The sequence below is a fragment of the Haliaeetus leucocephalus genome, unplaced genomic scaffold (assembly GCF_000737465.1).
Source record: "Haliaeetus leucocephalus isolate CR32 unplaced genomic scaffold, Haliaeetus_leucocephalus-4.0 Scaffold784, whole genome shotgun sequence".
NCBI lineage: Eukaryota > Metazoa > Chordata > Aves > Accipitriformes > Accipitridae > Haliaeetus > Haliaeetus leucocephalus.
The window spans coordinates 5,179,137-5,203,386 of NW_010973220.1; the positions used below are offsets into that span (position 1 = coordinate 5,179,137).

Below are 24,250 nucleotides of genomic sequence, written 5' to 3' on the forward strand. Positions count from 1 at the left end.
CAAAACAGACCATAAATAAATAAGCGTGAGAAAAATTAATATTGCTACAAAATGACTGCTATACTGCGTTCAGTATGGTTTAATTTGTCATAATACTCAGCATAACATAATGTCTTAAAAATCTAGACCTATGGCTGTTACTCACTAAGCACAGTGCCTTGATGATTAGCATTAGTTCAGCTGATAGTCCAGCAATTCTGAAAAACAAATGGAGCCAGACAGAGGAGAAAGAAAACTGAAATGAACAGAGGAAATAAAACTGAATTTTATAAAAAGTTTTGACTGAAACAGCACTAGAGGACATTATGATTATAGGAAGCATAAACTACCACTGTGGCAGGAACTGGGATAGTAGGTCTACCCAGTGCTTTCCAATGAGCAAAAACCCCTGGGTTTCTTGAGGAAGGGGGTTACAGATATTATGGATGGGGTATATTTTTTTACTTAATCAAGCACATGGCACTGTTTCTAATAACAGAACATTTCAGCTTTCCTTGTCTTTCTGACAACTAATAAAAACTCAGAACATTATTGTTACTAAAATAATTCTTATTGTGTCTTATTGTGGTGCCTCTGCAGTCACATGTTACCTGTTGAATAGTTTCAGTTTAATGTGACAGCGATGTAGAGGGTAAAGCAACCATTATTTTGCCACTATCATTTATGTTTGACAGCAGCTGGCTCACCAGTCCCTATATTTGTTGTTTATGGCTTAGATGCGTGATTTTGAGAATGGAGAGGAATGAATTTATTGTGTTGGGAGGGTGTAGTAGACATGGGAAATAATCCTTACAGTATTTTGATGGTCATGGGGTATCTCTTTTTCCAGGTTTATGCAGTGTTTTATATCATGGTGCTTTTGGACATGACTGGGACTTGTAGGTAGTACTGCCAAAAAGTAACTGATAATAATGAAATGATCCTTCCTGAAGATGTATAGCTGTGAGCTTTTAAAAAGTCTTGAGACTGCTGGGAGAAATCTCATGGCATTATAGTTCATATAGTATGAACTCTTGCAGAAAAAAAATTAAGATGAGGGTGATGGGTCGGGGTTGAGGAGTGACTAAATTTCAAATTAAAAGACTTCATTCAAAAACTGAAACAAAAACTGGAATAAGGTGAGGGTAAACTCAAGACAATATTTATTCTAAGCATGTGCAAACCTCTTTTTGATGCTCTTTTCGAAATGATGCAGCAGCTAAATGTATTATACCCCTGGGAAGCATAAACCTTAGGGCCTGATTCTCCTCACTACATAATAAGAATGGTGAAAAGTAGCCTTAAAGTAGGTATAAATTGCATTTAAATCTTCTTTATAGCTCAGCAGTGGTAGAAAGGAGCCTCAGTATAAACGAGAATCAGGTCCCCAGTATTTATTTAACCCTTGGGCTTTGTATATCATTTTATTTGCACCTTTAAGAGATTTGCAGAGGGATTTTTAATCAGGATTCGGTGTACAGAAAGCTAAATGTTTTCATTGCCTTACAAGTAACTTTAATCATAGAGGCAGATCATTCTTTCTATTTCTCAAGAGGGAATGGTAGAATTTCCTGCCTTTGTACAAACTGAGCTAAATGTTTCTGACACGCATAGTACAGTGTCAATTGGAAATTCACATTTCATGTAATAACAGACCATTTTAATTTCATGAGCTAAAGAATTGGTTTCCACTTGCAAATTGTACCAAAGAAAGCAATATTGTCAGAAGTATTGCCACAGTGCTTCAAGAGATAAATCTATTGAATTAAATAGGAGGCTTTCATTACCTGTTACATTGCATTTCCGTATAACATAAGCATTAATTAAACTCTTCATTGCTTTCTCCTATTCAGCAGAGCACTTGCTCAGTCTGACAAGAAATGCTGCCCAAGAAAACATGTGGCACCCAAACACAGTCATTAAAATACACTTTCTCAAGCAGAAGAGAAGGAAGGGTGGAAGGGTATAAGAGGAGAATGTTTTGGTGCATTTGGGCAAGTGGGACTTATCTACAGAAATACATAATTTCTGTTTTTCAGGTTTTAACAGCAAGACAGCTCCGATGACTTCTAACAGGTCATCTCACTAGGTATTTCTCCAGGCATTTTGAATACAAACAGGAAGCAAGCAATTGTCTTTGAATTTTTAAGTATTTGTCTGTTTATGAGGAAGGCTTCTTCAGCATGAGGAATCACTTTTGGCATGAGACAGTTCTGCCTTCTAAGTATCAGAACAACTCTGCAAAGTGTGTCTCCCCTCCTGTGTGAGGAATGCCCAACTACAGCAAAGTTGTTGACAGAGATTCAAATTGTTCCCAATCAAGTAGTCAAGCTTTAAAGAGCTCTTTGGGTAGCCCACCTTCCTGAACTGAAGAGACATCATGTATATTTGGTTCTGACACATTTCTATCTGTATTCAAATATTTCTAATTGCTTTTTTCCTGTGATTCCAGGGGAACATTTGAGAATCTGCCCTCAGGAATATACATGTTGCACCTCAGAAATGGAGGACAAGTTAAGCCAACAGAGCAAACTGGAGTTTGAAAACTTAGTGGAGGAGACAAGTCACTTTGTACGCACCACTTTTGTGTCCCGGCACAAGAAGTTTGATGGTAGGCTGGATATTATTTACTTATTTTCAAGGTTATGGGATTTAAAAGTCAGTTATCCATAATAAATTCCAATGTTCTTTTCTTTACAATTAGATATCACATTTGCAGTTGTCAGTTTGGCTAAGATAAGGGTTAACTTACAGCTGGTATGCTTATCAGCCTTGTGAGTATTGCCTTTAATTACAATGACATCAAGAATCTGGACTGTTAAGTGCCTGCAGGCTTGGCTAGTGTTGAAAAAAAGAGATTAGATATGCATAGAGAGGTTTATAATTTTTGTCTCCTAGTTTCAGATGCAAAATTTAGGTCTGCAATTATGTTCACTGTTGCAAGATGAACTGTGGATCTCCCTTGATTTTTGTTATTGCAAAGCAGTTTTTTTGTAGTCTGCCTTTTTGTAGCCTTAAGGCTGTACTTTTTTCCTGCATGATTTTCTTGTGGTGTACAGAGTCTTTTAGAGGGCTTCTGGCTTCCAAACGCTGAGGCCTCAGTTGGATTTGAGAGGGATTGTCATGCAAAGCATGACCCTTAAGCAGTATCGAACATATCTTTTATACCTAGAAAGAATTGACAAGGACAGTTTGGGGTTTTTATTTGTTCCTAATCAGTACTCTAATCTACTCTGGTCCTCAGCGTTTGTAAGATCTTTCTAAGATCAAGGGTTCAGTGTCGCAATTTGCTAAATGCTTGTCTTTAATAATGAATGTTAAGCAGTTTTTATGGTTGTGACTGTACTTACAAGTCACACTGTATTGAGCTCTTCTCATAAACTGCAGATTAGCAAAGGGTCAAAGAGCTTCAGAATACTCAGTCGTGGCTTTATCTAAATATGAAGTCTCTCTTTGTGTTGAAAGTGTTCCCCCGAGCATTTCTGCATGTGTGTAAGTTGGAAAGGGTCTGGCACTAAGAGGTGTAAATCAGCATTGCAAAGAGGATTGCAAACAGGTGCAGTAAAGCTGGCTAACCCCAGGTAACGGGGCATACGCACACACGTAGAAGAATGGTGGAAAGTTGGAAGCCTACTTTGAAACTCTGAGGTCGCATTCAGAAAAAAGCAAAGATGTCTCTAACTCCTTAGGGCAATTCTGTGTCCTTCTCTTTATCCAATTAAAGATTTTTTTCTTCTAATATTGATTCTATCAATATGACACAGAAGGGAAGATGAATTATAAAAGGAGGGAATGGGAAATGTATAATATGAGGATGAACTGGAGAAAAGTCCCCAGCAGTAGATCAGATGCTAATATAATTTAGAAAGTGTCTTTAATCCTTGGAAGGACTGCAGTGTGGATGACTGTGCAGTGCTCTGCATTGTGATGGCTTCCCTTTTTAATGTGAAGTTGGAACTTTTTGTGTAGTGGATTTTCAAAATTTTATTTGGCTTTGAAGGACCTAAAAAAAAAAAATCCAGAAGTTGTGTGCAATATTACAAGATGTGTATGCAAGCAGAACAGACATTTCAAACCATCTATAGCATGTACAGGGCTTTTCTCTTTTTCTAGAAGGAAACCCAAGATGATCACTGGTGTTCAGTGGGCAGTGCAGTTTACTGAAAACGCTGGGGTCATTTACTACAGAGTTCAGATGGTACCTTACTAATTCTTTGGCAACTTGAGGCTTTTTCATATTGCAGTGAGCTTAAGCACATTATGGCTTTTTCAGTAACCTGAAATTCTGTGTCTTAATACTGACAGCAAGGTACATAGCTGGAAGTTGCTGACCTGTTGTAAATACTGCATTCTGGGATTGTTATGAATCTGCTCTGCAGAAAGTTGAATTAAAAGACTAAGTGGTTTCTTCTGGCTTATCACTGATGTTTTAAAGGGAATTTGCAATGTGGAGTCTTATCAAAGAGCATTTGAACTTTGTGTATAGTTTCAGTATTTTAATGCTATTCTAAAACTATTCAGAAGTTGTTCACTTATACGGAAAAACTGCTGAGTCTTTCTAGAAGGGCAAATACATTAATGGAAAAATATATTCACCTAATAAGCTGTCTTCAGTATAAAACCAGCTAGATTTGTTGCAGTTTAAAATAGGATGATGGTTTTCAGTATAAAGCAAATATTGGATTGTTAGATAACATCAATGTTTTAACTCTTCAAGGATCATCTTTTTTCGTTTTAATTTGGTACTTCGATTGTACAAGAGAGTTCTAATACATGATTCTGCCATTTGATGCTGTACACCAGAAATAACAAAACAAATACAACTGATTGTGATGATTTTATGGAAATTGTGTACAGGACCTGTGTTTATCAAGAGCAGCATATCTAAGCAATAACAGAATATATGAAAATTTAAGTAATGCTGAGAGTATATTAGCATTGCTCCCATGAGGAACTAATTTAAACTAGTGTTTTGGTTGTGCAGACATTTATGTCATTTTGCAAACTCTTGAAAGGGACATGGAAGGTCATGTAGATTTTTGCAAATTTTTCTGCTGTACCAGGCATGTCTTACGGTAATGCTAACCTTTGCAACATAAGACTTTCTAGGGGTATGTGAACTCTTCGTTAAATTATGATCTGACCTTCATATCTTTCTTATCTTCATGGCTTTCTTATCTTATTTGCTTTCTGTCCCACAACCATATACTTAAGCATAGATGGAATGATTTTATGATTTCCATTTTGAGAGGTAATTTAAGGTCTGTTTTCCTTTTCAGGATTTTGTCCCAGATTCCCATTCATGATATAATCTACAAGGAAACTCAATCTGTTGTAACTTAAACATTGTCTCTTTAGCCTCTGGTAAAGATTCTTACACAGAATCAGAGCATGGCTGAGGTGTGAAGGCACCTCTGGAGATGGCCTAGTCAACCCCCCTTGCTCAAAGCAGGGTCAGCTACCACAGGTCGCCCAGCTGCGCAGCTGTGTTTTGAATATCTCCATGGATATCTCCAGTGTTTGACCATCCTCACAGTAAAAAAAAGTGGGGGGGGTTGTGTTTAGATTGAATTTCCTGGTTTTTTTAATTTGTGCTCATTGCTTCTTGTCCTGTCATTGGGCTCTCTTGTGAAGAGCCTGGCTCCATCTTCTCTACTGCCCCCACCAGACATTTATACACACTGATGAGATCCCCCTCAGCTTTCTCTTCTCCAGGCTGAACAGTCACAGCTCTCTCAGCCTCTCCTCATAGGAAAGATGCTCCAGTCTTTTCATCACCTTACTGCCCTTTGCTGGACTTGCACTGGTATTTCCATATCTCTCTCATACTGGGGAGCCCAGACCTGGACCCAGCACTCGAAATGTGGCCTTACCAGTTCTGAGCTTAGAGGAAGGTTCACCTCCCTCAGCCTGCTGGCAATGTTTCTACATCATTTCTATGTCAGTTTTATAGTTCATTTTACCTGAAGTGCAGTACTTTCCAAATCTCTACAAGAACTCTAAGCAGGAGAAGCTAAATATGAAATTCGTAACAGAGAACTTTAGAAACTATTAGGCATTTTGGAAACAGTTATGATCAGAAGAAAAGATGCCTTTCTTTTAAATGGCAATCAGTTCTTGCATCCTAAAGCCCTGTACAATCTTACTCATTTCTTATTAATTTGTCCTCCACATTTCTAAGGGGCTGTCACTGTGTTGGGACTTCTAACTGCTCCATTCTTCTAGATTCATTTGTTCCTAAGTGTTTTATTCCTCAGAGTATGTGAGGTTCAAAGATGTCTCAGAGCCAAAGGTCTGGCAATAGTTTTTCCATTTGGTTTCCATATTCTAGACAATTGGTGTGAATTAGCATGAGTTACTCCACAACAGAATACCAGCTGCCAATTGTTTCTTGGCTGAGCCTTATGTGCAGATGTTTACAACTGTATTGCCCATATCTGTGTATTTGCCATTGCATTGCCATACTGGATGGTAATTTAAAAAAAAAAAAAAAAAAGGTATCTGGAATTTCACTAATGAGTGCACAAGGATCCAGAGAATCTTCTCCTGAGAATCTTGCCTAAGAAAGCAAGCCTTGCAATGAGAAAGATTCCTCTGAAACAGTAGGTTCTCAATGTTCCTAGCAAAGAATGCAATACCTGTTTCAGCAATGGGACTCATACACACTTCCAAAAACTAGGAAAAGGAACAAAAAACCGTTCCAGCAGACAGGAAACAAACAGGAAGTGAACAGTTCCAGCAGATGAGAATTTTTCTTTTACCTCAAGGCCTTGGGTAGGGCTAGTCCAAATAAGCAGACATGTAATGATCAGCTGTTTCCTGTTCATAGCAATAGACAAGCAATCATGCTGCAATTCTTGGCCCCCCACTGTATACCTCAAAGCAGCTTAAAATATATTATGTTCCCAGTGTAGCTGTAATAATATCATCTTATTATCACCGATTCCCTTGCATAGTGGCATTGCTGAGCAGTGCTGACAAGCCAATTTCTTTTAAGTATTGCTCCATCGGCAGCCAAAACCAGCCTTACCAGAAGGTTTTGTCATGAATGTTAATGAGGAGACAAGTAGCTGTTCGGTGACATTTTCTCACTAATCCTTTGAATAACTATAGGAAAATTATAGCAAATAATTTTAATTTAAGCTAAATAGATCTGAACCTGATAAAAGAGACACTGTCTCCTCATTCTCATTTTAAAAAGTACAGCAGTAGTCTTGGTAATGGCGTTAAAAATGAAAGAATGTCTAAGAATAGCTGTCATGAACTTGGATGGATATGGATAGCCTTCAGCAGAATGTGTGAGGCATGATGCCATTTAAGGAAAATAACCTGAATAGTGTAAGAACCAATCTGCAGCTGCATTGATCTATCTTACAGGGTCATCATTCCCCATGCTCCTTTTTTGTACAGTCTAGGAGAACAGTGATCCATACCCATTAGTGCTGCTTATAGTCCTTACAGTCATTATCAGCAGTAGCAGTGTAAATTACAGGGCAGGAAAGAAAGTTTCGAAGATAATCCCCCAAAACAATACCTGCAAGAATAGCTAGCATCCCAGACATTCCTTATTCCCTTTTCTTTTATTGCACAGTTTATGAAAGAAGCTTATGCTTGGGGCTGCACTGATCTCCGTGGACTTCTGCAACAGCACAGGAGCCCACTTGTACACTGGTGCTGTCATGGTCAGTGGGTGAAGGATGGACTTTCAGCAGGATATTTTTTTCATGCTTTGCTTACTTTGAATGTGAAAGGGCACGGTTTTCACAGGAAGATTTTTGGTTTGTTTCTTTGTTTTTTGGAAGCAGGGAATCAGAAAGGTCTGCCTTTTCCACAGGCCTGTTTGGGACACAGGAGGCTTCTAAGGAGTGTGGGAAAGTCAAACAGATATAGCATAATCTGTGTACTTTATGCAGCTATTCATATTATTCCAGTGCTGCCATGTCTGAGACAGAACATAGACTCCCACCGTACGAAAGCTGGGATACCAGATATTTTTGGGTTTAGTTCTAGGCAAGGTGGTGGTGTTTTGTTTTGTTTTCTTTGTGTTACAAGACTACAGTGTTGCTTAGCAATGTGTTTCCCATCAAATGCAAAATCCATTGCAGGACAGGTGGATTTTTAAAACTCCACAACTGTTCGACTGTAACAGTGCTAGCAGGGCCACAGTTTCTGTATAATTCATCTACTGTTTTAACACACTACATAACTTCTGCACTTGCCAAAATACAGGCCTTAGAGCAGTTAGAAGCCTTAAATAAAGATAACATCTGCTGGCTTGTAGTATGTAACTGCTTACAAGCCTTCGTTGGACATCTGGTGCAAGTTTCTAAACATTACAGAGGTTCTTGATAAAAGATCCCTTACTTTATATTTGACAGGAAACACTAATTTGAAAGTAAAATATTCTACACCTGATCCAAATCCTGTCAGAGTTGGTAATAGCCTAAGAGGAATCTCTGTTGCCTACAAACAATTTGTGAAGCTGCTTTCCAACGAAGTAGGAACTCTTCAATGAGATGAACTCTTGTAGCCAGCTGTAACTATCTCATTAAACTTGACAAAAAAAGCATGGAAAGTAACATAAGGGAGATCCTGTAAGATTTGCACCGAGATTACTGTTTATAAGTTTCACCTATTATGTCAAAATTTGTGAATTACATTAGATCAAAATAAATTATTTTTAAAAAATTAACCAAAAAATGAGAGGTGACAAGCCTACAGAACTTGGAAGGGGAGAATTGGCCCAGTGGTAAGAACAGTTTCTAGCCAGGGCTGCAAATTCCTGTAACCTGGTCAAGTCCTGTACTAAAGGCAGTGCTGTGGGAGCTGGTCTCTTCTGCACGCTCCCTGCAGCTGGAAATGCACTTCGTGCATTTGGATGGCTTGTTCTCTCTGCTCTTCTGCAGCTTCATTCACTAAGTGCAGCTGGTCAGTGGAGCATGTAATCTTCTAACCAGCTGCATTAGGTTTATGAAGCTGCAAAGCAAAGGGCAAGCTGCTACCCTGTGCTGGAACAGGCGGATGTGACCAACTCTCGTTAGAAAGCATGTTGTCCAGGTATAGCCAAATGCAAACAGGCTTTGAGAGGGTAAGGATCCAGTGTTTTTCCTTTTAAACAGAAAGCAGAATTTGCCTTGCTGAATGTTAGATGCCCACAGCATAGGGTACTCCTGTGGGTTCCCTCAGTAGTCAATAGGGAATGATAGGTGCAAGTCAAGCTGGTCTTAAAGTTCACACCTCAAACAGGTCAGGAAAAATATCTCCCTGAAGTGCTTATTTCTCTATATTGATTAGAGAGGGCATTTAGTTCAGATGTAGATGCCTACACTGTGGACTTACTTACACATTTGTTCAGATAAATTCCACCCCAAGGAACGGAATAAAGGAGTGAAACACCTAAAACACTTTTGAAGCTCTCTTTGTGCTTTATTTACCTCTTTTACAGAAGTCATCCTCTGTTTTTCTCTGTAGTATTTTGTGGGGAGAAAGACATTAAAAATATTGGGGCAAGTAAGCACTGTGATGGTCAGTTATTATCTTATGCTGGTTGAAAAAAACGCCGTCCTGTTGAATTCAAAGGACACTAAATCTTTGCTGAAGCTCTGAATACTGTATGTTTTTAATATTTTATGATGGAAATTGTTTTCTGAACTTAGTGTCCAAGCCTCAAAAATACTAACCTGTTAAGTAAAATTACTGATTCACAGATACTAAAAATCCTGAGATTAAAGATGCTTCATATGCGTATGGACAAGAATAGGATTAATAAAGGACCAGCCTCAAGTCCGTAACACTGATGAAAGACATCAGTCTTCTGACAATCAGCTGTCAGAGGCTTTGATACCCATACCTGATTCTTACACAGCAAGGACAAAACCATGCTGTAAGAATCAAAAATAGGGACTGAATATAAAAACCCAGCTACAAAACAAGGGTATTCATACATATTGTCAGCACCCTGGATAATAGGAACTGTAGCCTTATAATTTCTCATTTGTTGTCCTCAACCCTCATTAAATGCAGAAATACTAGTTTTTACATTAATCTCTTGACTGTAATACACAGGCGCTGTTGTCTTTTTGCTGCCCTTCTTAACTCTTCTGTCTGTGTGTCCAAACAACTGGGGAATTAAAAGGAAACTTAAAATAGTATATCATGAAAAGGATCCTGGAATATTTGAAAAATGATTTAGTGAATCTCTATCCCTGTATCTCTACTTATCTAAAAGTCTTTTTAGAGTTTATTTTAAATTGAAGCTTCCTTTTTTCCTTTTACCTCTGCTCTGTGGTTTACCAGAATAATATGGAAATGGCTCTTTTTCTGGGAGGGGTGTCATAGGGATGTCACTTTTAGCAGTAAGATAGATCCTTTAGGGAGAGAAGGGAACTATGCCTATGTGCCATAAGAATACTTTTAGAAATAGTTTAAAACCAGGCATATTAAGGTCCAGTTTTGCTATACTTAGTGGTAACTATGAAAATTGCATATATAAATCAGAGCTACCAGATCTTCAGGAAGAAGATAGGAAAGATGTGGCACAGGGCTATTGCTTCTGAAGTCTTCCCTGCTTGCTATACATTAGGTCTCATTCTATACTGATAGCTGAGAAGTAAAAATAAACATATGCTGCCTACACTCCCATATTGCAATCTAGCTGCTTGACTGTGTAGGTGCTGGCTGAAAGGAGTAGCAGTCGGTCTCTGTGTGGGCAGCCCCACTCGGTGCCAGTGAGGGCTGACAAATGGTGTACAGGCAAGCTGGTTAGCGTAACACCATGCTTGCCGCACAACTGTTGTTAGATGTGACACCACCGTAACTAGCACAGTTGTTGCTGGCCAAACTGCTACAGACAAAATAGAAGCAGATCACCAAGATACAAACCCTACCAGATTATCCATACTGCAGTATTTCTTGCTTGTTGGTACCGTCCATGAACATTCAGGTGTCATTTCTGAAATCTTGGGACTTAAAAAAATGCATGGCTCAATAGTTAGAGGCACCTATATTGTTGAGATGTTCCAATTTTCCTGAATATATTGGAACACTAAATTTCACTGATTCTCCATAATGTTTTTTACGGATTCTTTTTCTGAATATTACTGTTACAGTTCCCACTCATTCACTTCTTGGGATATTTACGTAAATTGGGATCTTTATTTTCAACTTTCCCATCTTTTCCAAGTTACAATGAAATGCTTTTGTTTAATGAATTTATTGTTTATGCATCGCATGCTTAGTTTACTCTGGGGTATGTATAGATTCATTTACAAGCTTTATCAGAAATAAACTCATTTTCTTCTAGTTGTAACCTGTGTGCTTTATGCATTCAGAATGATACATCACTGAAATGTCAACTGAATGTTTCACCAATGTGCAGGTCAGTTACCTATCATTAACAGCAGTGATATTCTAAGGGCAATGCATAGAACAGGAGATTAGCTGGAAAAGCAGGGGAGAGAGAGAGACAGAGAGGTAGGAGCAAAAGTACTATCTATTATGACTATAATCTTATAGCTTACAGGAGCAATCTTAGGTAACTTGATGCAGCTTTTCTGGAAGATAGTCTTCATAATAGTGGAGAGACAGATGGTGGACACCATAGCTACGTGAAGTGTGCTTTGAAGCCATACCAAGAATTTAAATAAAATGAACAACAAACCTTAAGGCCTGTAATATATCTTCTTTAATATATGGCAAGTTATTAATTTAACATTCTTAGGTGAAATTATTTACTGTGAATTGATACTTTTTTGTGGTATTATGGGAGCATCAAGAAACCATTTGCTATTTCTGAGTTAGGAAATTCATCAACACACAGCTAAAAGGCTGTCCTTGCTCTTGAAGAGCTACACTCATAGTGAAAACATTAGACATATGTGAAGCAGGAAGGAGGTGAAAACAGCTCATTTCAGTAACTTAGGACATTTTCAGTCAATGAAATCTCAGCAAGATCATGGCCAAAAAAAGGCAAGAGAAGGTAGTTGTTGAGTACTAACTTCAGTGGGTGGGTACAATGTATGCAATTTAATTTTTACTCTGGTAAGAGCGACTTGACTATGCAGGTACTAAAACTGTGCTGAGGAAATAAATTCTGTTGTTATCTGCTTTTCCCTTCTTCTGACATTGAAGCATTTTCACAGGGGTGTGCAGCGTAAGGAAGGCATCAATGTATACATACTTGTATGAAAGTTGAATCAAAGTTTGGTAGCACCATGGAGTTACCGCTGGAAGAAGAGTTGATCTCTGCTTCATGTGAACTAGTTTTTGGAGCATGTAAAATCTCTAGAGAGGAAAAATAGGACAAGCTTTCAAAGCATAACAAGAAATGGATGCATGTGAAGGAATACAGACTGGAAATTTACAATTTTCTCAGACCTATTACCTATTAAGAATAAGCAAATAATGACTGTTTGGGGGGGTTTAATTTTTAAAAGCTAGAAACAATTGCTTGAAGAAAACACCTTGTTTCAATCACCACCAATCAAAGCAAGAAGCAAGATTTGAAGTTGAAATATGCATTTCATGTCAACAGAATGCTATACAGATTTATTTTTGAATTTCAGTAAATTCAGGTATTCTGAAGGATTTCAAATGAATGCTAAAGGTTACTTTCAACCGAAAAATCCAACATTTGCATTTAAAAATGAGGAAACAAATTATTATAAACTTTTTTCCAGTAGTATGTTTTATGGCACAGTGAAGTTCTATGAATTTGTGAAAAGCATCAGCACTGCATTTTTAATTTTTACAAGTTTCTGATGTTAACACTTTGATCAGCTTTACAAGCAAATCTCAAACACTCCCAGGAAAGTGGTGTTTTTTCAGTGTCTACTGTTGTATATATCTCCATAACTTTCCTGGCACTTCTACAAGTAAATAACATATTAATTTAAGCTCTCATTAAATAACTTGCAGGGGAAACCTGTCTCACCTTTTCTGGTGCCTAATGAAGTTTCCATACTGGCCATGAGCTGAAGATGCTTCTAGACTGTGAGGAGTGGATCCCAGTCTCAGACATCTCAGGATTGTTTTTGGACTCTACCCAAACCCAGCTAGCTGAGACCTGCTGCCTAGTGAAGAGAGCTACAGCTGTGAAATTAGTCTGCTTTTTAGTGTGATGCCCAGAAGCCATCTTTTTCCTACATGTAGTCTATATTTGAGATTCAGCTTCCTATTTTGATACCAAAACATATATGATCTGATATTTTAAAAGGCCACTGTACACTTGTAAGCATGTTGGTATTCAGCTCCTAAAATTTATGATTTATTTATTCACACATTGGTTTTTAAGTCCAAGTAAGGGTATAAAGGCTTGATCATTCTAATCTAGGGGAGGAGATTTGTTTGTTTGTTTGTTTCTATTAGCTGGAAACTTGAACCAGTGAAAATTCCATGTTTAGTGAGGTTCATTACATCACCACATCCTACTTGGTCCAATTTTGCCACATTAACCCAGAATCCAATCATTCTTGGAGTTTTACTTCTTCAGGCTCTACTTCTAGCAATGCAATCAATGGGAATGGCGACATTTCAGACAGAAGCAAGATGCTGCTAAATCAGACAACCTTCTTAAATACTCCCCAGTTATATAGTGTACCCTATACCACATGTGGCATTTTTCTGTGCCAATGTAGAGCTTGAAGTGTCATGTCTGAAAAATCACAGTGGCACCAGAAAAGTTTGGAGATAGGGGAGAAGAAATGGAGACCTCAGTGGTGCTAGTAAAATTTTTCCAAATAGGCTAATGAGAAATACCCACTGTCACACATTCCTGTCTCTAGGATGCTTCCTGGGATTTGTTCTTGAAATGTCATTAATAAATGGAAGTCCTCCAACACATTCCTCCTTAACCACTCTTCTAATGTTTTGGCATAGCCATCATTTTATCAATAGCAATTATTAAGACATTGTAAAGATTCAATTTCATTCTGTTCATTCTATTGACTTAAAGATATTATTTAGCAGATACACTGTTGTACTATTTAAATATCAATCAATCCATATCTATGTCACACTCTTCACACTGGGCATAGATATAGCTCCAAATGCCAATAAGTAGACTGAAACAAATAAATTAGTATTCTGTGGAAGCTTGTGTCCAAGCTGAAGTTATTTTAGTGTGTTGTATTTTTTTCAGCAGTCCACTGCCAGAGACTAGCTTCTCAAGCAAGTTGTATGGTGACATAATTAAAGATGGGGATAAAATAAAATGCCTTGCAGGATAGAGACCCCTATGTGACAGCTTGTCTGTTAAATAAAAAATGAGATGTTAAATATCAAGTGATCATTAAGGAAAGTCAAATTAAGAATTTATACAGCTCTTAGGCTGGAAATTACCCTACCACAGACTTTTCTTCCCCCCACATTTTACAGTCATGGTGTCACACTCCTTGAGTAACTATGGGCATATCTTTAGTATTTTTAGCAGTTTCAGTGCCATGCAGTCTCTGTATAGATGTGATCAGGACCTGTCTTATATATCTGCATACCCTTGTATAAGTACTTCTTTTTATGCCAAAAAAAAAAAAAAAAAAAAAAAAAAAAAAGAAAATAGGGCAGGCTTTGGAAAGTGAAAGAGAAACAGGAAAAAGTTTTCAAATGGCCCTTTAATAATGCTCCGTGTGGAAAGAAGGTACTTCTGGTCTGAGGAGTCTGAGTGTACCTGAATTCTATTTTTCTCTGATTTTACATAGTTCTTGAAAAGGAAAAAAATATTAGTGTTAGTTCAAAGTAATAATTGACCAGTTCTAACAGCAGAGCCAGAGAAACAATACTATTCTTGCCAGGATAATACCATGCTTAACTGTTCAGAGGGAAGCCTAAAAGCATGGGGATTTATTTGGATTTTCTGGCACCTTACATTCCTACATTCTCTTCCTTAATGTGACTGGGTTTTTGAACTGCTTGCTTTCATATGCACTGAAATCCATGACAGTACATAAAACTAGAAAAATCCCTGTTCAGTTCTTAGCCCAAGGATAAGTCTGTGCTGGACCTAAATATATGCAGGCTTAATGCTAGGCCTTTGCATGGGGATCAATTGCATTTTCAGCTAATGCATAAAATAAAATGCAGCAATGCAAAGCAATGTGGTGCCCACCATTTTTAAAAAAGCACTTTGAAATAAAACACCTTATCCTCACCTTCACCTGGTCTATGCTCGTGATTTACGTAGTTGCATTGCTGAGATGTGTTTCTCTAGCATGCTCTGGTTTTCCACTTACAAATCAGTAAGTTGCTTGCTAAAACTTTATCACTGTTGTAGCAGTGTGCCTAGGAGGAAATGGTTTTGTTCATCTGTTTCTAAAGAGGCGCATGGAAGAATAGTGGTGCCGAAAAGGAAGGGAAGATTAGAGGTGAGAGAAGAACAGATGAAAACTGACTGTACTTTTATGGTGGCCTTACTCCCATGAAAGGATGGTTAAGTGTTGAAACCTGGTGGCCTGAGGAAGGCCACCTAGGCAAGGGTATCTCACTGGGCAACCTACAGGGCTTTAGTGCCATTGCAGTCAATGGATTTTTTTTGTCAAAGCCTGCAGGATCTGGTAAATCATCTAAAGGTATGAGCAGGAGAAGGAGGCTGTAACCTGAGGATTGTTTCCCAGCAGGAAGTTTTTATTGTTGTTGAGTATCATGTAATACGTAAATCTGCCCTCTGCCTGGCACCTGCTTTTCCTCTTCAACTCGAAAGAGACTTCAGAATGCAAGGAGTATCTGTAACTAGGTTTTCAAATGCACAGCTTGAAAGGAAACCATCTTAGCACAGCATAAAACCAATAACGGCTTCCTGATTTGACTTAAAATTTCTAAATGTCTTAATCTCTTTAATTTGCTTCTCTAATGATGCTTTTTACAAATTCCCTAAACAGAAAATGTGTTACTATGCAGACTGGCAATGCCCTTATCGATAATCTATATTGTATTTATTTATTTGTACTACTTTAAGCATACCCAGGAAAGCTATAATCCTTATTTAAGTTAGGACTAGCAGTGATGTGAGAGGCTTTTTATGTAATCTCTGGAATAAAAACAAATACAGCATTAGGGGGAAAAAGCACAGGCCCAGTCATTTACAGGGATGATTTTTTGATCCCTAATACGGTGCTGTAGGTGTGCAAAAGAAGGTATCCCTGGATGTTCTATTGGCGGGTCTCAAACTGAGACTCAGGTGACAATATTGCTTGTGAGTTTGTGCAGTGCTGTTCATGCCCATGTGAAATTAAGAAGTTAATACTGTGGCCGTGTGTTATTTCTTGTTTGTTTCTTGCTCAATATTTTTGATTGTGGCTTACAGAAAATTTCTTTCTCTCTCTCTCTTTTTTTTTTTACATAAGGAGATTAATATCGTTCTTGCATTCTAAATGTTGTACCATTACTAGACATGCTAGTAGCAAGATAATTTTCTGATGGCTATAGGATGCACAGATGAAAGGGCAAAACAAGGCATCTTTGTAACAAATACATTTTTAGATCAAAATATTAGAAGTCATTTAAAAGAATAAATTGCCAATGAAAAGGAAAAAAAATAAATTACTTCTGCTTGCAAAGATTTAAAAGATACTGCCTGAAGTTACTCTTGTTTGAATGAGTGACCTTTGTTTTCCTTGCATACAACTTGTGTACAGGACCTCAGTGTTCCTAGGTGTGGATTCTTTCCTTCTGTCTTTTTAAAAATATCCTTTTGCTACTCAGACCTTACATATCCTTCTCACTTGAAATTTCCTTCATTAATATGATGAACATGTTTGGCTGGTTATAGTTAAACTCATCTTGTTCAAGAATTTTAGATGTCGAAGTTTAGGATCAACCACAGGGTCACCTTACTGTGATGGTCATGCATACCAGCAGCCAACTTTAAACCAACTAAATTGGTTTAGCTTGTTAAATCAGCAAAAATGTGCTGTGGTTTCTTCAGATAAAAGAAAGGGGAGGAAGGAATAGAAAGAGAGAGAGAGGTGAAAATTCAATGGTCTAGCCATGTAGTATAGCAAGTAACTCTTGGAGATAAGAACAAAATACTGTCAAGAGAGTAACAAAATTTGGAGGTAGAAATTTTGCGGAGGAGGAACTTGATAACTTAGTGCTTGGCTGTCTGCTTATGTTCAGTTGTGACATAAAAACATGTCGTGGTTTAACCCCAGCCAGCAACTAAGCACCAGGCAGCCGCTCACGCACTCCCCCCACACCCAGTGGGATGGGGGCGAAAATCAGGAAAAGAAGTAAAACTCATGGGTTGAGATAAGAATGGTTTAATAGAACAGAAAAGAGGAAACTAGTAATGATAATGATAACACTAATAAATTAACAGTAGTGATAATAAAAGGATTAGAATATACAAGAGATGCACAGTGCAATTGCTCACCACCTGCTGACTGATGCCCAGTAGTCCCCAAGCAGTAATCCCCCCACCCCCACTCCCCCCAGTTTATATACTGAGCATGACGTCCCATGGTATGGAATACCCCGTTGGCCACTTTGGGTCAGCTGCCCTGGCTGTGTCCCATCTCGTGTCCCTCCAGCCTTCTCGCTGGCTGGGCATGAGAAGCCAAAAAATCCTTGACTATAGTCTAAACACTACTTAGCAACAACTGAAAACATCAGTGTTATTAACATTCTTCTCATACTGAACTCAAAACATAGCACTGTACCAGCTACTAGGAAGACAATTAACTCTATCCCAGCTGAAACCAGGACAAAACATCAAAGTACCAATGCAGATTTCAAACTCCTAGGAAAGGGCTGGCCCCTGCTCCCACCAATGCCTTACCACTTAGTCTTTTTAAAAGATGTTATTAGACTACCCAGCGAAACAGCACACTATCAAATTCGCTAATAGACCATCTATGAACAAGTGCAGCAAGTTCTGCAACAGCTAAAAGGTTTCTTCTCAGCTTTTGTTTGCAAAACATGTGTGAGTTAATGGAGTATCACATTTATATAGTGCTGGGGCATTGACCTGAAGTCTCTTCAGGAAATAGATCTAGGTTTTACTTAGATGTACTGTGCTTTACAATAGAAACAGCCCACATTTTCTAATAAGACAATAATGTTATTTGTTCATTTAATAATAAAGGTGGATGACAACTCTTCTATCCCTGAATCCTTACCATCTATACATTACTATGCTGTTCCTTCTTGCAGGGAATTTATCTTCCAAATAAGTCTCATTTCTCTGTCTTTGCCAACTTAATTATTGAGTACATGAGGGCAGCTAAAAGTTTACAGTAATGATCCCAGTTTGTATGACTGGGGGAAAGAAAATAATCTGGTTTTGCTTCCAAAGAGTTCGGTGCCATTTGAGAAAGAATTTAGGGAATGGTTTAGAAATGCCTAGAGAATAGAGCATTTCTAAGGCCACATTCCTTGTAAAACCAAGATTCTGAGATTAGTCACACAGATAATTAATAAACAGAACTTTTTATGATGCTGGTGTCAATCTAGCTGTCATATTTTAATTGTTGAACATAGAACATGCTTATGGATTGTCAGGCTTTCCTGTCAATGTTGACATCTCTTCTTAGGTAAGATATGAAGAAAGGCTGAAAACAGGTTTAGCAATTAGAATTCAGTAGATAAATTAACATGGTCTGAAAAATACTATCCCCTACCCCATTAACTACCAAAAAAAAAGACAATTATGAATTGCATATTCATTCTCTGAATGACAGGGCTTGTTTTCAAATCTGCATCTGCTTCAAACATTTCTGAAATTAGACTCAAGGCACTTTGCTGAAAAGAAAATTTGTAGTCAGATTTTGCAGAGTTGTACTGCATTGTCATATTTTAACCAAATACATAATTCTCTCTAGCCACAGAGAAAGACTTCACACATATTATTCACAGGGGGATGAATATGCAAAGGATCATTGTTCCAGAATGACAGAGTTGGAATTCATAGGTGTTAAACGAGAATGTAAATCACATATCCCTAAACCTTTGAACCACAAGGATGCTAACTCATTCTTTCAAGCAGTTTAACCTATCCAGATCTTGACAGTTCTTCTGTATGTGAAAGTATCTCAGACATATTTTGTTTTTCACCCCATGTATTTTCATTCTACTATTTGTATTTTCTCTTAATTTTTTTAATAATTTAAATCAAGATTGGTTAAAGTCTTGCAACTTCTCTGTGAACTAAGAAAATATTCTTAAAATATTCATATACCTATAAAGATGATGAAGAAACTGAGGCTTATAAAGGCAATCTGACTTTCCTGAGGTCACACAATTTGGTAGTGACAAAATTGCAAATGGAACAAGGCTGGCTTTTCACCTGCATTGTCTTGGACCCTTAGATATTACCTCATCTTTCATGATGTTAATGCCATAAAGTTTTTAGAAAAAGTTACAGTCTTTCTTGATTTGCATTGATCCAAGCTTTTCCTGTAAGCAAGAATTCTTTTTATTTTCACTCATGAGTTTAATTTTCTCTCATAGTCACTTTTACTACTTTTTTGTAAATTCCTTTTAGTTCAGGTTTTTGGTGTAGAAACATTGAGACCTATACACAATATTCAGTGAGTGCACCACATTGCCATAGAAGAAGTTTCTGGTTTACAATGTCCTTTGCCTTATGAAATGAAACTGGTTTTTTTCCTTGCTGTGTTACACATTCACATTATGTTTATTAACCTCAGGACATTTTCCCCCAGGTATTCCTGTTGATTTTTTTCCTTATTATTTGTCTTAAATGCATTCACTTGTATTTTTCTAGATAGAACCTACTTCAGTACTGACTGCCAATTTTTATTTTCAATCACTACAGGCTACAGGTCTTACCTCTATATAAGTTGTTGCAGTGCTTCCCGTTTTGGAATCATCTACAAATTTAATTAATGTGCTGTTTACTCCTTCTTCCAGGTGATTAATAGATGATTCATTTGAAAAGAACACCCATTTTTTATCTGACAAAAGCTCTTTGGGATATACTACTAACATAACTAATTAGACTGCTGAAATTCTGCCATAACCTCCTCTTACCATTGATCTTTCAAAACAACAGTGCTCTCGTTGTATCAAATTTCTGTTGTGGAACTTCATGCCAGCTTCCCACAGCTAAAGTGGATCACTGAACCCCAGTTATTTATCAAACAAAGTAAGCCTTTTTCTTCAGGTCTGTTACCAAATTGCAGTAGACTTGTGGCCTTCCTAGATTCAGTGTTCACAGAAACATTTAAGGTTGGCTGGCACTAAAATTGTTTCCGTGAGTACCATTACTGCATTGACCACTCCATTTTCTGTATCTCATTAGTTATTAAGGTGCTTAGAATATCTCTAAAACAGTAAAGAACTACTTATCCTTGATTTCCTCAAATTTTCTCCAAAATGAACAAATAAATATATTATTTCACTAGGGCAGGCTGGGTTTTGATTTTAGCTACTAAATTCTGTCCAAGGCACCAAGGCACCATTCTGTAATGAGCTAACTATAAATGATGATTATTAAAATTCAGCATATTTCGCATCACTCCTTAGCTGTTAAACAGAACCCCCTGACGATAGGTTCTGTAGGTAACGATTTCAAATACAGTTTCTCTATTAGAAATTTTGTTTCCGTTGTCAAATACTTTATATTTACCATATTTCTATACAGAACAGGAAAACCAATGTTATCCTCATGTCCTACCTAATAACAGTGAACAACAGTTCAGCTCAGTGGTACCTACTTATTCCTTCTCTTAAGACTATGTCTTCTTCATAAAGGCAAGACAATGCTGCCTTTTAAGCTGGAGAGAGCTTTTGTGCCGCTTTCTTCTGGCATGTGCATGATTTCCAAGATCCAGCTTTGCTCATAACTTTCAGAAGAGGAAGAAGAGTATTGCTTAACAACACATGCACTTAGTAAAGTGGAAATTAATTTTGTGGCAGCTTCTGGCTTGTACTCTTTCTTCCTCCTCTCTGGCTTGCCACATTATTTGTCCTCCAGGAATGTGTTCTGATATCACAGGTACTGGAATGTGGCAGCTGTTGCTAAATAATGGTGTTTGAATGAAAAGGATACTCTCTGATATAATTAACTATTACAATCGCTGTTTACTTGGTGTGATATAAATAGTTGTGACTGCATTCCCAGAATGTCAGCATACCTGTATAAAACAAGCAAGCAGAGAAACAAGCAAACAAAAATACGTACAAGTAAAAACAACAGAAAGGGCAAAACTAACCATTGCATCTCCACAGGACCAGAAGTGAATCCAGAGGTGAAAGCACAGGTGTACCTAGCATAGTCCTGTGGTCAGAAATATTTAGGAAGAAAAAATATAAACAACCAGAAAGCTGGAAAAAGAGATGTATTCTATGTCTTCAACAGATGAAGAGGATAGGAAATTTGTTTGCAAATGCTACAAATACACTTAAATGTCCATTCCTTCAACTGACGGCATACAATACATGTAATTAGTTTGCTGGCTGGCCTGGCACCAGCCTGTTACAGCACTTAGCTCTGAGCTATCCAGCGTTTTAAAGCTCTGTTCTCAGAGGACTGATGGGAATCAAGATGTCATCTTGAGCCTTTTCTCTTGAAATATCTGTGCAAAGAATATCAAGCTAAATGTTCTTCTATTCTTTATACAGCTATTGCTTGAAGATAGCTTATTAGTGAGATGATTGATTTATGCTTTGACCTTTACTGTTCAGTAACTGATCTGTTTGTCTTTGCCTCTGAAAGACAGAAATGCATGTCTTATAAGGTAGCCCTGCCATGACTTCAAAACATGCTATTTTAAATGGAAGCAATGAAACCTGGTATTTGAAAATGCTGCATGTGGAATATCTTAATAGAGATGATGGTATTGACAAAAAATACTAACAGTAATTACTGCGAATACACCTTTATGTGACCTGGAAACCTGTCTAAGATGTACGTGTATTGTGTATAGCTGTATACCCTTGTAAACATGAATAGATGTTATCATTTATTCACAGAAGATTGCAGTAAAGGAATGCTTTTAATCGGATGTCTCATAACTAATGTTTAGAACATCTGAATGACTCTGAAAACACTTCCTCTGTTTATTACTCAGTAGTTTCAAGTTAATTTGATTTAGTTTTAAGGCTTGATTTGGGAAATAAAAGACAGCCCCAAAGAATGAGATGGGAAGGTATTTAGGAATGTAATATTTCTATTATTGCTTGTTAATCTGCAAGTATGATCTTACGGAGTCTGTTGCCATCCCTACAAACAGCGCGCTGAAAAAATGAATACAAATCTATGATGTCCTGAAGTGCAGCAGGTGCTGGCTGTGTCATTTCAACATCACTTTGGGGTTCAACAGCATTGCAGGACTGAGATTGTCAGTTTGCAGGTGTTAAAATTAAAAGACTGTGAGGCCAGCTGCATTCAGGCACTGCGAGTGTTCACGGCAGGCATTCAAGGGCAAATCATGCTTGAACAACCTGATTGCCTCTCCGACAAAATGACTGGCTCTGCAGATGAGAGAAGGTAATATACCTTGACTTTGGTAAGGCTTTTGACACCGTCTCCCACAGTGTTCTCATTTGGTAGCTGAGGAGACCCCGGCTGCCTAATCTGACTGCTATGTGGGTAGAAAATTGTCTGGACCATCAGGCTCAAAGGGCAGTGATCAGTGGCTAGATGCCCAGCGGGCAGCTGCTGAAGTGAGGGTATCCAGCATGCTAGGGGACGGGTGCTGAGGCCCAGAGTGTTCAGCATCATCATCTGTGACCTCGATGGTGACACAGAACAAACTTTTTACGTGGCACAAAGTTAGGGGAAATGGCTGATGTGAGGAATGTGAACTTTGGTCCAGAGGCTTATCAAGGCAAACGTGGATTAACTTGAGGACTGAGTCAATAGGAACCTCATGAAGTTCAATGAGGAGAAGGCAAAAGCTCTGCACCTAGGAATGACAAGCCACGTGCAGGCTGGAAAGCAATTGCCTGAGAATTAGCCCTACTGAAGGGACCTAGGGGTCAATGTGCGTGCCAGGCTGAATATGAAAAGTTTGCTTTTTGCCTTATTGCTACAAACACGTCTACTGGGATATATGGGGAGAAGCATAGCCAGTGCAGAGAAATTATAACCCCCTTTTACTTGGTGCTGCTGAGGCCACACCTAGAATACTCCATTCATTTTAGGCTCCCACTTCAAAAGAGGTGTGGAGAAACAGGAGAGGGTGTAGTAGGGGGTTACAGAATGGTCAGGGACCTATAGTACATGTTATACAAAGAAAATCAGAGAGAATTCGGTTTGTTTAGTCTGACAAAGAGGAGGAAAAGGGAAGATGGAATAGCTGCTTATAATTTCTTAAAGGATATCTAGTGGCAAACATAATAGAACCAAACTCTCTTCAGAAGTGCCAGATGATATAACAAAGGTCAATGGCCACAAATTGCAGCTTGAAATCTTCAGGTTAAAAAAAAAAATCTCGAAGAGGCAGCACAGCCCTGGTGCAGGTTGCCCAGAGAGGCTGTGGGATCTCCATCCATGGAGGTTTTCCTGGTCTGGCTAGAAGAAGCCCCAGCTGGCCATGCTTTGAGTAGGAGGTTGGGTTAAATAACCTCCAGAGGTTCCTTCCAACCAGCATTTCTGAGATTCTCTGGTTTGTCTGGTAGCAGTATCCGGAGCAGCCAGAAAAACAAAAACTTCAAGTATTTTAAAGATGTAAAAATCTTAAATAGGAGCAATAACCAAAAGGTGTACATATTAAAAAGGAAGCAGGATATTCTTAACTACATAGCAGAGCTGTATGGGCCTGGAAGAGTTAGCCTTGTGTAGGAAGCTGGGGAAGTTTCCCTTCCTGTTGTGTTCTAGTTTCAGCGCTCTGTGCACATTTATACCTCTCTTTTCTTGCTTTCCTCAGGCTTGGTAATATAGTTATTCAGGTTGTTTTCCTTTCTGCCTTTGGCAGTTAAATCTATTCATCACCTTGTTCAGTTCTGAATTATGTCCCAATGTCAATCTGTCCATACTTTTTCCACTAGCATTTCAAACACTGGCCTCTCACTTTCTATTAACTGAGATATTTATGTTGGTTGCTGTTGTTCCGAGTTCCTGATGATTCTCCTTCTTCTTTACACAGGACTTAAATATTAAAGGCTAGTCACCCTCCTGATGCCAGGCCTTTTCCATCTAGCTTAGTTCCTTGTGCTCTGCATCTTTGGTACCTCTCTCCCCCTCTCCCTTTCTCTCTCCCTCTCTCTCTTTTTTGAATGGGGATGTCAGCCAGTGCTTGGATGACTTCATCTGAGCAAATTGTCTCAACTCCCTTGTTAGTCAGTGGAAAGAAATAGGAGCTCTCAGGGCACAACA

The 24,250-nt window shown here is 38.2% G+C and overlaps 1 protein-coding gene across 1 annotated transcript in view; it reads left to right on the top strand.

Annotated features, from left to right (window-relative positions):
• The first annotated feature begins 2,436 nt into the window (after positions 1-2,436).
• Positions 2,437-24,250, top strand: part of LOC104840535 (glypican-6-like) — a 475,472-nt gene continuing 453,658 nt past the window's right edge. Inside the window, exon 1 of the mRNA XM_010581508.1 lies at positions 2,437-2,590. Within this exon, the coding sequence (XP_010579810.1) occupies positions 2,482-2,590 (109 nt within the window). The 5' untranslated portion in view covers positions 2,437-2,481. The remainder of the gene's footprint in view (positions 2,591-24,250) is intronic.